Genomic DNA, 13,477 nt, shown 5'->3' on the forward strand with positions numbered 1-13,477 from the left:
AAGCTCTACTTTTTTACACGCAGAAGCTGATACATATATTACTTTTGCATGGATGGCTAATTAAACTAGTCTTACCTGTGTTTTTCTTATATAATTGTTTACTGTTTCAAAACCGAACCAAACTGAATTAAACCGGAAAGTTCAGTGCGGTTCAGCTTAAAATATATATATAAAAATACATTTTACGGCTCAATTTGATTATGAAAGTAAAAAAATCAGTTTACTTATGGTACAAGTCGAACCGAAAAACTGAACCAAACCCGAAACAACTAATATATTTTGGTTTGGTCGATTTGATTCACTTAATTATTCAGAAAATTGAGAGTTTTGACTGTTTCATAATTACATGAAGATTGCAAAATGCTTTTCAGGTGAACTCTGTATTGACTGATTAAAAATGTGGGGTTGGTGTTTGTGTTTGATGCATCATCCATGTGAATATGGTGAATTTCAGTTAAACATTTTATTTTATTTTTGGCAATGTTTTTTTACTTTTATTTATGCATAAAACCTGGTCATTTTTAGTAGTGTTATTATGGTAGTATTTAGGTTATTGGTTAGGTGAAACTTCTAATAAATCTGAGGTTCAGTAACAATTCTACAATTAAGTCCTTAATTATATAAAAATCCATATAAAGAAATACCTTCTCTATCTCATAATAATAAGTTTATGATTAGTTTTATGCAGATTAAGACAACATATATTTTTTTTGATGAATAAGAAAACATCTTTTTATACTTAAAATATTGAATATATGTAATGTTTTTGATTAAAAGTAAATGTTTCTCTTGAAAAATGTAATTTTTTAAATGTTCGTGAAATACCAATACAAAATAAATAAGGATATAATAGGAACCTAGCAATAAATTATAGTCTTAAAAAGGAAAGTGGTTTATATTTTGGAATGAACAAATAAAAGTAAGTCTATAATTATATGATGGAGAAAGCATACTTTTTTAATTACGGACAATTACTCAAATCTCCTTGATGTTATGTCAAAATAAATAAGTTCCCATTACTTTTAAAAAAATCAAATAATTTTCATCTCATATTTATCAAATTCACTATTATCTACATCTGTCAATTGATTATGTCAGTTGACTTAGTAAAAAAAATTATTTGATTGTCAAAAGAAATTCAATTTGATCCATTATTTTTTTTTTAAAAAAAAACATAAATTTAAAATTTAAAATATTTATAAAAAGTAGTTTGTAGATACTCATTAAATCATTAATACAATATTTTTTTAAAATAAAAATAAATCTAATACACGCGCGTGCATGCGCACACAAACACATAAAAATTTATTATGAGTTTCAAATAAACATTATTAAATTTATTTAATAATACTTATTAAAAATATGGTAATATAAAAAAAATAATCGTAAATACATTATGATTTTATAAATAGTCATAATTTATTGTTTAAATTTTATTTGAATTCTTATCATTTCATAATCATTTTAAATAGGCCAAATGTCGTAGAAAGGTCAAACCTTTAGCAAAAATTTCGCAAAAGTCCTAACCTTTCAATTTTGTCGATTTTGGCCACAAACTAATTAATTGGTTTCACAAAAATCTTAACCTTTCAATTTTTTCGATTTTGGCCAAAAATGGATTATTTGGTTTCACAAAAGTCCTGACCTTTCAATATATGTGCATGCCACGTAGGCGCCACATAGGTAAATTTAAATCAAATTGAGAGTTGGCTACAATTAAAACCAAATAATCTGTTTTTGGCCAATATCGACAAAATTGAAAGGTCAGGACTTTTGTGAAACTTTTATAAAAGGTTTGGCTTTTTTTTACGACATTTGGCCTTTTAAATAAATTTAAAAAATTGAAATTAATTTTATTTTTGATGATAAAATCCTTTGACATGGTGAATTGGTGGAAAAATAATAGTAAATTCAATCAAACATTAAAACAAATATTTACTAAAATATGAGGAAAAATTAATTATTTTGATCTAATTTTAAGAATTTTAAGTAATGATATTTTCTATTATAGCCTAAACTTTTCACTTTTGAAATCTGTCTATATCTATATCGATCTATTTACAGATTTTACAAAGCTAAGCTCTCTAAAAACTTTCAATATTATTTAGTCAATTGACTCCTCTACTTCAACATGTGTACAATATTTTAAAGGGGTATTCCTATTAAATAGCACCACCTTTAGTGTTTTTTGCAATTTAAGCACATACTACAAAGTGTCTCAATTGTTAGCCCAAACTTTCCGAACCTTTTAATTATTAGCACAGGTCGCATTTCCGGCATCTGAAATTCCACGTGGCTCGCCGGGTTGCCTCGTCAGCGCCAGCGTGGCTTTCTTTAGCGACGTCGTTTTGGATTATTCCTACCAAATAACACGAACTACCATTTTGTCTCAAATATTAGCACAACCTTTCAAATATTTTTAAATTTTAGCCTAAAACCTGTTTAGACTATATTGAGATAATTATTAGAAAAAGAGTACTAACTAAAATAAACTACTATGCTAAGCTAATTTAGAGTACTAATTAAATTAAACTACTATATTAAAATAAACTATTTTAAATATTTAACAATTACTATTTTAATTATATGTAAATCATATAAAATTCTAAATAAGTTAAACTACTTCTAATAAATTAATATTTTATATTATTTGATTTTTTTATTTAAATTCTTTATAATTATAAAATCTTATTATCAATTTAAAACGTTAAACTATTAAATTAATCATCCAAAGTATTATTTATGATAAACTATTCCTAATTAACTATTATTTTAAATATTATTTAATAATTTGACGAATCACACTGCGAGACACGTGTGAAACACGTGAAACGACACTAATTATTCTTAAATGTGCGCATATGATTCCAATAGCCGGAAACAGGTTTTAGGCTAAAATTTAAAAATATTTGAAAGGTTGTGCTAATATTTAAGACAAAATAGTAGTTCATGTTATTTGGTAGAAATAATCCAAAACGATGTCACATAAAAAATGCCACGCTGGCGCTGACGAGGCAATCCGGCGAGCCACGTGGGATTTCAGATGCCGGAAATACGACCTGTGCTAATAATTAAAAGGATTGGAAAGTTTGGGCTAACAATTGAGACACTTTGCAGTATGTGCTTAAATTGCAAAAAACGCTAAAGGTGGTGCTATTTAATAGAAATACCTCTATTTTAAACTCACTAAGAAAAAGTAAGACTCCTATTTAATTAATAAATTAATCTATTTTAAGCACAAAGTAACTCCCCTTCTTTGTCTATCATTTTTCATTTCACCAAAAATCATCAATGTTTTGGTATTCCATCCTTGGTAACTTCAAAATCATTAAGCACTTTTTAAAACAACAATAATTAATTTAAAAGGGTAAAAACAATCTTAAACACACAAGTTGCTTACAATGCCATATGCACCCATATTGATTAAAGCTCCATTTTATCCAATTTTTGTCAAATTTAGACAAATTGAATTTGACAATTGCAACTTCTTCAAATTCAGTGACATGCTGCGCAAATTTAGTTTACGATTTTCTATTATTTACCGCTCTTTAGTCTAATTTTGCTACTCTTCATATTCATGTTTAACCTTACATTTTAATCTATATAACAAACAATAATTGAATCTAGAATGCGAACCCACAAATATATTTATGTAAAGTTAATGTCCGTAACAAATACTAAGCGGCACACAGATAATTTTTTAGGTAGACCGAGTCTACCACGTCATCCGTAGAGTAAGTCACTTATAATGCAACACTTTATTAAAATGATGGCAATATCGTAATATCACCATTAAGATTTGAATGCATTTATTGCATAATTATTACGATATTGCCATCATTTTAATGAGGTGATGCATTATGAATGGCTTAATCTACGGATGACGTGATAGATTCGGTCTACCTAAAAATTTCTCGCAGCACATAATGAATACTATTTTTGCTCTTCATTCGTTTTACTAGGTCAGTCAATTGTCTTGTTTTTCAGAAAAGTTAAAAGAATTTTTTGTAGTGGGCTCAAATGGCCAAAAAAAAGATTAAAAAAATTTATGTACACTTTTTAAATAATTTAAAGGATACATTTGTACCTTATTAAATTTTAAACATTTTATAGCCACAAAATCTGAAGAGTTTTAGTAGATGATTCTAAGCTATACTATTTGAAGAGTTTTAATATATTATTATACATGTTTGTAGTTTATGAAATAATCAAGCTTTTAAAATTTAAGTAAACTAAGTTTGATAATTTTTTAAACATTTTATAGCTATAAAAGTTGAAGAGATTTGTTTGATGTTTATAAGTTACGCAATTTGAAGAGTTTTGATATACTATTATTCATGTTTACAATTTATAAAATAAACAAAAGTTTAAAATTTAATTAATTAAAGTCTCAATTTTTTTTTTAAATATGATTATGAAATTTAAAGTATTCTCATGTATTAATAATGTTTATACATTATTGATTATGAATAGTTTCTATAAAATTTAATTATATTATATTAATAAATTATAAAGTTTAATTATATCAATAAATTAAATAATTAATCAAATTTATAGTAATAAAATAATTTTTAAAACCAATTAATATATTACACTTAATTAATAAACTCTTCGGAAACGTGGGGCGAAACGTGTAAATAGTACAAATATAGAGGTATATTATAAATATATAAAGTTATAAAAATATGTATTATATATATATATATATAATTTTTTTACAAAAAATTATTTTTCATATAAATAAACTATGATAACAATTAATAAGATAAATTATTTGGATCTATAGCAAATACAACATATCTATAAATTACATAAAATTTGAATATATAACAAATATAACATATCAATAAATTCCATAATTAAAAAGTCTATGGCACCGTTTGGATTGAGGGTTTTTAAAATCCATGGATTTTAATAAAATCGATGGATTCTAAATCAATGGAATTTAAATCCATAGATTTTAAAATTCCATCGTGTGGATTGAAACTAAAATCAATGGTTTTTAACATTATTTATGGAAAAAAAATAAATAGTATAACAATCCATCATTCATAAAAAATGGTGGATTTGGACTTTCCCACCTAGTAGATGGGAAATCAAAACCCTAAAAAATGATGGATTGTAGAAAATGAGTGAATTTATAAATCCATGGATTTTAATAAATTTTTTTTGAGACAAACGATGGATTTTGTCCAAATCCATTGATTGTTTAAAATCCATCGTTCAGAATCCATCAATCCAAATGGTGCCTATGAGTAATTGATTAGGTACTTTGATTTATAGTAATCCTTTTAAGATTTTTTTGACTATTAATTTTCTTTTCTATATAGGAAATAGGTTTCCTTTTAGAAAATGAGTTTCCAACTTTTACTATTTATGGAAACAAGCCCGAAACGTTTCCGAAGAGTTTCTGAGAGTTTTCGAAACGGAAACGTTTCCGAAACAGAAAAACTTGCCCTATATAAAGTTTTCGTGCATCTTAGGTTCTTTTTATGTCAATGTGTTCACTTCTTATCTAATGGTTAAATGTTTTGTAAGAGTTCAAAATATCAAGTTTAAGAAGAACAAGGAAATATGGAATTAAGTGGAATCGGTGATTTCATGACTGAGAAGAGATATAAATTGAAAATTGATTTTAAAAAAGATAAGCATAAATTAGGTAAAACAGAAAAAATAGACGAAAGTTAAGGTAGAAAGTTAAAGAAGGTATTTTAGAAATTAAAAAGCTAAAACATGTAGTCCTAAAAAATTAAAGGGTTAATTACATATAAAATCATCACCTTTACACGAAATTGTAAAAATAACACGACGTTTAGAACGTGGCAATTCAGGGCACCCCCTTTCATTTTTTTCAAAAACAACATGGGCACATTTTTAGTGGCGTTTTTACTGACGTGGCATGACACGTGGCACTCCCATTGGGTGTCAAAATCATCAAAATTTTATCTAAAAACGTGTCCATGTTATTTTTGAAAAGAAATAAAAGGTGATGCCCTGAATTGACACGTTTTAAAGGTCGTGTTATTTTTGCAATTTCGTGTTAAGGTGGTGATTTTATATGTAATTAATCCAAAATTAAAAAGATAGGACAGGATAATAGTTTTAAAAAGAGGATAGCAGAGTAATAAAGTTCTGAAAATGGGTAGTGTGGGAAGTTTCCTTTTATAATATTGTTAAATTTAGGTCAATGTAAAATTTTGAGTTTTTTTTATATAAATATTTTTTTTATTTTATATTTATTTGAGAGGAATAACCCATTAAGATTTTTTTTTTAAAATTCATGCCTTTACATGTTTTGATATCAATGTCAAAATTCACACCTTTAACATGTTTTGATATCATTTTATTACAATGATATGTAGCAATAAAATAATCAAGAAGAAGATGGAAACAAACTTATAATATTAAAATGGTCGCTATTAAAGTTTTTTTAATTCTTGAAATAAAAGAGGAAACTAAAAAAATTAAATGTTTCATTTATAAACAAATTTTTAAACATTACGATTTAAATATTGATTAATTGCTAATTAGAAAACGAAAATTAAACAACTAATTAACTGGAGTCGGGGGTTGCGGAGGATGTATACTGCTTGAATAAGCTTGAAAATGTACAAATCCTAATATTTGTAATTGTCAATGGAGATTTTTGTTTTCGTATTATGTTATAATGTATTTGTAGTTTGAATTTATGGGATTCACTTTAACTTTTTATTAAAAATTATGGATTTTATTTAAATTTTTTATTAAAAATTATAGGCTTTACTTTAACTTTTTTATGGGTTTTTAAAAACACAAACCGATAAAAATTATGAAAACCGAACCGACCGAAGTTTTTCGGTTAATTTTTTTTTTTTGGTATTTGGTTAAATAAAAAACGGTTTGGATTTGAACTTTTCTAAACTGAAAACCAAAAAAACTGAAAAAACTCTAATCGAACCAAACCAAATCAACTAATGCTCGCTCCTATCTAGAATACTTTAGTACCTTAAAACTCAAAGGTAGCGAAGGAATGACTAGAAGTGCTAAGAGCATCCCCAATGGTATTCTTTAAAATAAAGAGTATCTTTTGTAAAATAAAGAGTATCTTAAAGATAAAGAGTGATATTTAAAATTTTACTCCAATGGACTCTTTAATATCAGTTTTTTATTGTATATAGTTTTAATAATTAATAATAAAATAAAAATATTAAATAATAATAATATTAAATTAATTGCCTCTCTAATATTAAATTTTATTTTATTTTTGTTTTCATACAAAATATTAATAAAATATTAAATATTAATAAAATAAATTTTTTTATTTAATTTTTATTCATTTATTTATTCAGTTTTTTTATTAAAAGTAAAAATATAATATTTAAAAGGAAAAATAATCATTTTATTTTTTTAAAATTTAAAATTTCATTATTTGAAAAATGAAGTAGAGAGTGAAAATAGCTCTCTACATGTGGAGAGCCATTTTCACTCTCTACTCTAAATATAAAAAATAGAGAGTCCATTGGACTCCTAATTTATTGTTAAAGTCTTTAATTTAAAGAGTTTGACAATTTTAAAGAGTTCATTGGGGATGCTCTAAGAGCATCTCCAATGGTACTCTCTATTTTAGAGAGCAAATTTTATAAAATAGAGAGCAACTTGTATATAAAAAGCACATTTTTTAATTTTACTCCAATAGACTTTCTAAATATAACGTTTTATTCAATAAGTATTAATTTATTTAATTATTATATTTACTTTTTTTATTATAATTTTCATTTTTATAATTTTTTATATTAAAATAAAATTAAAACACATATTTTTAAAAACAAAAAAATAGTCTATATATTTTAAATTTGAAATTTTATTAAAAAAATAAGAAGTAGAGAGTGAATTTGACTCTCCACATGCGGAGACCCAAACTCACTCTCTTTTTTAAATTTAAATTATGGAGTCCATTGGACTTCAAATTTTACATGAAATTCTCTAAATTAAAGAGTTTGATATATTTAGAGAGTGAATTGGAGATGCTCTAATACTGGAACATTACAGACCAAAGTTTCTATTCACGTAATCCTGAAGGGTATGTAAACAAATAATTACCATTTTTAGTAATAATAATATATTGAACAAAACAGTTAGTAAAAATAATTTTTTTAAATAGATGTTATTTAATTAATTCAGTTAGAAAAAAAACACAACTTAGTTGAATTAAAATATAATATTAAATATCAATTTAAAAAATTAACAGATTAAATTATTTTTTAAAAAATATATATAATAAAATATCGAAGTATATTTTGTCAAATATGCATCTATGAAAATGAAAAAAAAATCTTAATTGTTAATTAATAAATTTTGATTGTTGTTAATTAATTAATCTTAAGTAATATTTGCTTGATAAATGACGCAATGACTTTTAGTAATCACTAAAAAAAATCACTAACTTCTTTCAAAAAAAAAAAAAAATCACTAACTACTACTTATAATAACTTATCCAAGAAAATCTAAACCATAACCATTCCACAGACAAAGATATGGAGAGCGGCACTGACACAAATTTATTATCATCTCCTTGAGCTTCTTCTTCTTCTTCTTCCATGGCACTGTCTCAAAACAATCCCTTCATTCTCTCTACAACCAAATCCATAGCCACCAGCCATGCCACAGCAAGGCCTAGCTCAAGAAGATCAGGTTCAGTTCTTGTTACTAAAATGGCTATGGCATATGAAGAAGGTGAGCTAGAAAGACCCAAATGGGCCGGCCAGACTCCGCTTTCCCGTCTTGTCGGAGCTCTACTCTCCATCAAGCCATTGTCTGCAGTTCTCAAGCTTGGTGCTAGACAAGTTCTCATCAGGTTCTTTTTTCTAGTATGATTTCAAAGTTTAGAAAGAAACTGTCCTAAAACTAGGCAGCATGGACACGGATACTGGAAAACGGAATACTTGGATACAGACACGGCGAAATGGTGTTATTTTAAGGTTTTCTTTGTTGATATTGAAGTTTTGTGCCTGAAATGCCAAGTGTCTGACCGGGAATCGTTGATTGAATGAAGTGTCTGTGCTGCCTAGTTTAGAAGTTTAATTGTGATTGTAATTTGGTATTGATGGAACAGTACAGCTGAGAAGAAGAATATTCCGTGGAGGGAAATTAGGAAAGAGATTTTGGAATCTGATGTGTATAAGGAGATTGAGAGCATTCAAAACCCTTCAATTGTATATCCTGATTGTATTTCTCTGAACTTGTTTATGATTTTGTAATTGATGCTTGTTTAATTTCTGTTTTGGTTTCTACTTTGTATCATGCATTTGTTCTATATGCTAAATTTTGATAACTATTGATGATTTCTTGAATTCAAGATTATCGCAGCCCGTTTCATGGATACGATGAGGGAAATCTTTCATGGATGGTAAGTTTCTCTTTTTAGTTTTGTTGCATTTTCGTAAAGAACTTCCGTTTTATAGCCGTTAGAATCTTGTTATCTTGCAATTAGGAAAAAGTATGTGCCGCTAGCGCGGAAACAGAAATGCTGAAACAAAAAATACAAAAACAGAAAACGCAAGAGGTATCATTTTTATAAGAGTACATTACGAATATAGAATTTTATAGTTCCAGAGGCATCTCCGCAAACAAAAACAACATTCCGAAACTAGGATTGGTAAAGTTCCTATGCGATATAGTTATGTAGCTCGTTTCTTTGTCTATACAATGAGTTCACCTGGTGCACCGAGTGCTTCCTGACTGCTGCAGGGTAGGGAGAGGGTGCGTACATATGTATGCAGCATTTCCCTGTTTCAGCACCTCGAACTTGTGATCTACAGGTCACTAATGAAGCAGCTTTATAGCTGTGCGAAGACGCCCTCTTTTTTTGTCGATGGCATACATAGTGTATCTAGGAAGGAACAACTTAATTTAATATCATGACCTGCCTAATATCAGGCGGCAGCAGAAGCAGAACCTGCAACAATGTCAATGGTGAGACGATCATTACCAAATGTAGCTTCACTAGAAGAAGGAATTCAAATTCTTCGTGGGAACGTCCTTAAAACAATCACACAACAACATCAAACATATTCAGGGAAGTCCGTAATAGATGACATTCTAGATATTGGATGCTCTGTAGGTGTTAGTACAAGATTTCTTGCTGACAGTTTTCCTTCTGCAAAAGTCAGTGTGAGTTCAGTTTCCAACATCAGTTAGTTTGATGAATTCTATCATGAATAAGTATAAATTCCTCTATCGCAATTTCCAAAACTCCAGTTGCTGTTCGTTTGTGTATATACGCCTTACACTCTTTACGTCATTGCTGCAGGGACTTGATTTGTCTCCACACTTTCTTTCGGTAGCTCAATTCAAGGAAAAAAAGAGCGCGCCTAGAAAGAATCCAATTACCTGGATACATGCTAATGGGGAAGACACAGGCTTGCCCTCCAAATCATACGACCTTATTACTATTTCGTTTGTGGTATGCTCATTTTGTCAAGTACTTGATCAATGCTAGTTTAACAGTAAGATGAAATGTTCTACGAAGATAATGATACAATTATAGTCGGAACCTCATCTAACAATATGAAATTCTGGGTAGATTGGTTAGGTAACATGGTATCAGAGTTTCTATAATAGAAAGGTCTACAAATTGACCCGTAGCATCGCATATAATAGTAAAATGGGCGTGTACTTGTTCACGCAGTTTCAGTTTTGGTGCTCGAAATACAGTTTCAGATACTCAGGTTTCTGACTTGAATATATGCAATTGCAGATTCATGAATGTCCCGAAAGAGCCATAGTTGGTTTGATAAAGGAAGCATCCCGGCTGCTTAAACCCGGAGGCACCATAGCTTTGACTGATATAGCGGTAAACTTTGATGTAGCCATTAAGTCATATTTAACATGTTCTACTGCTACAAGAACATCAGTAACATGAGATTTGCTCTCTTATGCAGCCCAAGTCAAAGATCCTTCAGGTATGCTTCTAGTTTTTTGTTATTGGAATTTTTTTTTACATACTCTCTACTCACTACATCGTCCATGGACAGAACCAATAATGTTATAAAACCTCATTAAACGTGAATGATGTCTTATAATGTCATTGACTCTGTCCACAGATGACGCGGTAGATAGAGTCTATGTAAGAATTTCGGTTGTTACTGATGAAATAGTATATAATACATAGTTATCAAAGTAGTTAAAGTCAAGAGTTGTGACATGTAACAGGAATTGTCTCCGGTTCTGTTTACATTATTGAAGAGCACTGAGCCATTTTTGGATGAATATTATTTGACTGATCTAGAAGGGAGATTGAAGGAGGCCGGATTCCTACATATACAATCACTACTCACAGATCCACGCCACCGGACTGTAACCGCAACTGCTCCTCCGTCTGTGTAAATCCTGCATTAGCTAGCTCCAAAGACTTCCGCTTCTGATTATGCAGTGCTCGTATTAGTCCTCCTTCTATAGTTTTATATAACCAACTCACTCAAAGACTGGCCTTGGATTTGATTGTTTCTCTTGTTTATTAAGTATAATTTAAGTCATTAGCCATTCATAAATTTTGTGTGTGTTCCAAACAAAATCCAATGACCGAGTCTTGCAATGTCAATATCAATGATCACAATTGTACTGAATTTAAACAAAAATAAAAATCATAGATAATATTACTGATAGGGAGATACAAGAGTTTGGTTAAATGCAGCTACTGTAAAATTATGAATTCGCCGTGACTCCGGAACAAACTCATAAAAATGTGTAATGACATCGAAAATAGCTATATCTTTTGTATCTACATTCATTACAACTTTATAATTCTCGAGAATTTCAAATGGCATTAAGTAACCGAGACATCTGTATTTAATAGGAAAAGAAATTGTTAACTTGATCCAAGATTTTTTAATCCCATACTCTCTCATCTTCCACACATATATTGGAGCAAAACGTCTTCTTATGCCGATAGAAAGACACCCGTCTAAAGAAGATAAATAACTAAAATCATATATATTTTCAGGAAGGGGAACTTCATTGAAAATCTCTTCTGCCAAATCAAAACTTAATATCACATTTCGACCTTCGTCCTTCGTTTTCACATGCCAATGCAGAATTCCATTCGGCAGAGTGATAACCGGGGTGTTACCTAATACGAACTTATAAGGGAAATAATAATTTCTTGCTTCCCATGAAGATTTCTTCAGGTCATAAATGTGAACTTCAATTGAATCTTTATGGAACTTATAGGACTCTGCCACCACAATTTTGTAATTGTTGTTCAAGCTATCGTAGCCAATTCCCGCCATATACATTACGTTGAACAGCGGCCTGTCGTGATTTTCTCTGTGGATTCTCCTGTACTCTCTAATCGTTGGATTCCACAAAATAAAATTTTCCAAGCAAGTTGAAAGACTTATTAGTAACAATCCATTGCAGCAACCAAGCAGCTTAGGATAATCATATCTTTTAAAGACCAGCTTATCATAAACATTTTGAATCTCTACAAGCTCATAGTCATGATGATGATTATCAACAATGTCAATAATGCGAAGAAAAAGGGACGGATGCAAGGTGTGTCTGTCCCGAAGTTCGATAGCTCCGTACTTCTGACCGGTCTGTTTAGCATGAAACTGAAGATGCTGACGGCAAAACTGTGGATTCGAAATCAAAGAAAACCATTCGCTATGCACCGTTTTAAAGCGAACTAATGATTTAACGGGCAATCTACACAGAATGTCGAGCAGTAAATCGTGAGGTATATCTGATATTATCATATTGAGTAAGTTTTATAAATAGTGTATTTTGCCGGTGCTCTTTATATTATATATAAGAGAGAGCTAGAGTTTGAATTTTGGTTGCATTACAAAATTTCTTTTGCATTGGACTAGGGTAATTGAGATTGAATCAGAAACAAATTCCAAGTAGGTGGTTGAATTAAAGTCAACTTGGTCTGAAAATTGTCCAATCTATAACGAACCAAGAAACAATGGTGTCGCCAATATTTTCAGATTAATATCAAACTAATTAAATTAAGTTTTGTTTTATTTAAAACTAGTCGAATACCCGCACAATTGTGCGGAATTAATATAATATTATTATGTTTATAATCTTTTTATCATACTAAATTTATTTAAAAGTATTATTTTTATTTGAATTAAAAAAAGTATATAAAATATTTTTAATTTTCCTTATTACGAATTATAGTGATTTTACTATATAATACTAATACAAAAATTATTATATACAATTTGATGAAAAAAAACAAATATAATTTGCATAATCTATAAAACTAATAAAAATATATTAAATTAGAATCTTTTAAATTAAACAAATTTTATTTAATTTTTACTTAATTAGTATAATTTATCATTCATAATATATTATATAAAAACCGGCAGCTCATTAGAACGATTCGATCCGTTTATATAACTTTTAAATACGTCTGATATGTAAATTCTCCAAAAACTTCTGCTTCTGCTTATGCAGTGCTCGTATTGGTCATGCTTCTATAGTTTCA

General features: G+C 28.7%; 2 protein-coding genes across 3 annotated transcripts; one reads left to right on the forward strand and one right to left on the reverse strand.

Annotated features, from left to right (window-relative positions):
* Window positions 1-8,481: 8,481 nt before the first annotated feature.
* LOC126655201 (uncharacterized) lies at window positions 8,482-11,528 on the forward strand. 2 transcript variants are annotated; one of them, XM_056106471.1, is made up of 9 exons: window positions 8,482-8,833; window positions 9,092-9,204; window positions 9,336-9,385; window positions 9,470-9,541; window positions 9,916-10,149; window positions 10,289-10,441; window positions 10,736-10,831; window positions 10,920-10,940; window positions 11,191-11,528. In XM_056106471.1, the coding sequence occupies exons 1-9, from the start codon at window positions 8,577-8,579 to the stop codon at window positions 11,362-11,364; spliced, it is 1,170 nt and encodes a 389-aa protein (XP_055962446.1). In that variant the 5' UTR covers window positions 8,482-8,576; the 3' UTR covers window positions 11,365-11,528. The 2 variants fall into 2 exon arrangements, with proteins under 2 accessions (XP_055962446.1, XP_050205201.1); XM_050349244.1 differs by lacking the exon at window positions 9,470-9,541 and having other exon boundaries at window positions 8,483-8,833.
* Window positions 11,529-11,625: 97 nt separating this feature from the next.
* Window positions 11,626-12,734, reverse strand: LOC126655491 (F-box protein CPR1-like). The gene has a single exon (XM_050349704.2). The coding sequence runs from the start codon at window positions 12,732-12,734 to the stop codon at window positions 11,634-11,636; it is 1,101 nt and encodes a 366-aa protein (XP_050205661.1). The 3' UTR covers window positions 11,626-11,633.
* Window positions 12,735-13,477: the final 743 nt, after the last annotated feature.

Source organism: Mercurialis annua, linkage group LG7 (genome assembly GCF_937616625.2).
Source record: "Mercurialis annua linkage group LG7, ddMerAnnu1.2, whole genome shotgun sequence".
NCBI lineage: Eukaryota > Viridiplantae > Streptophyta > Magnoliopsida > Malpighiales > Euphorbiaceae > Mercurialis > Mercurialis annua.

Bases quoted from the DNA above. Each gene is read 5' to 3' on its own strand.
- LOC126655491 (XM_050349704.2), bottom strand. From the start codon at position 12,734: ATGATAATATCAGATATACCTCACGATTTACTGCTCGACATTCTGTGT.
- LOC126655201 (XM_056106471.1), top strand. From the start codon at position 8,577: ATGGCACTGTCTCAAAACAATCCCTTCATTCTCTCTACAACCAAATCC. The intron at 9,542-9,915 runs GTATCATTTTTA...GCCTAATATCAG, and splicing joins AAAAACAGAAAACGCAAGAG to GCGGCAGCAGAAGCAGAACC. The intron at 10,150-10,288 runs GTGAGTTCAGTT...TCATTGCTGCAG, and splicing joins TTCCTTCTGCAAAAGTCAGT to GGACTTGATTTGTCTCCACA.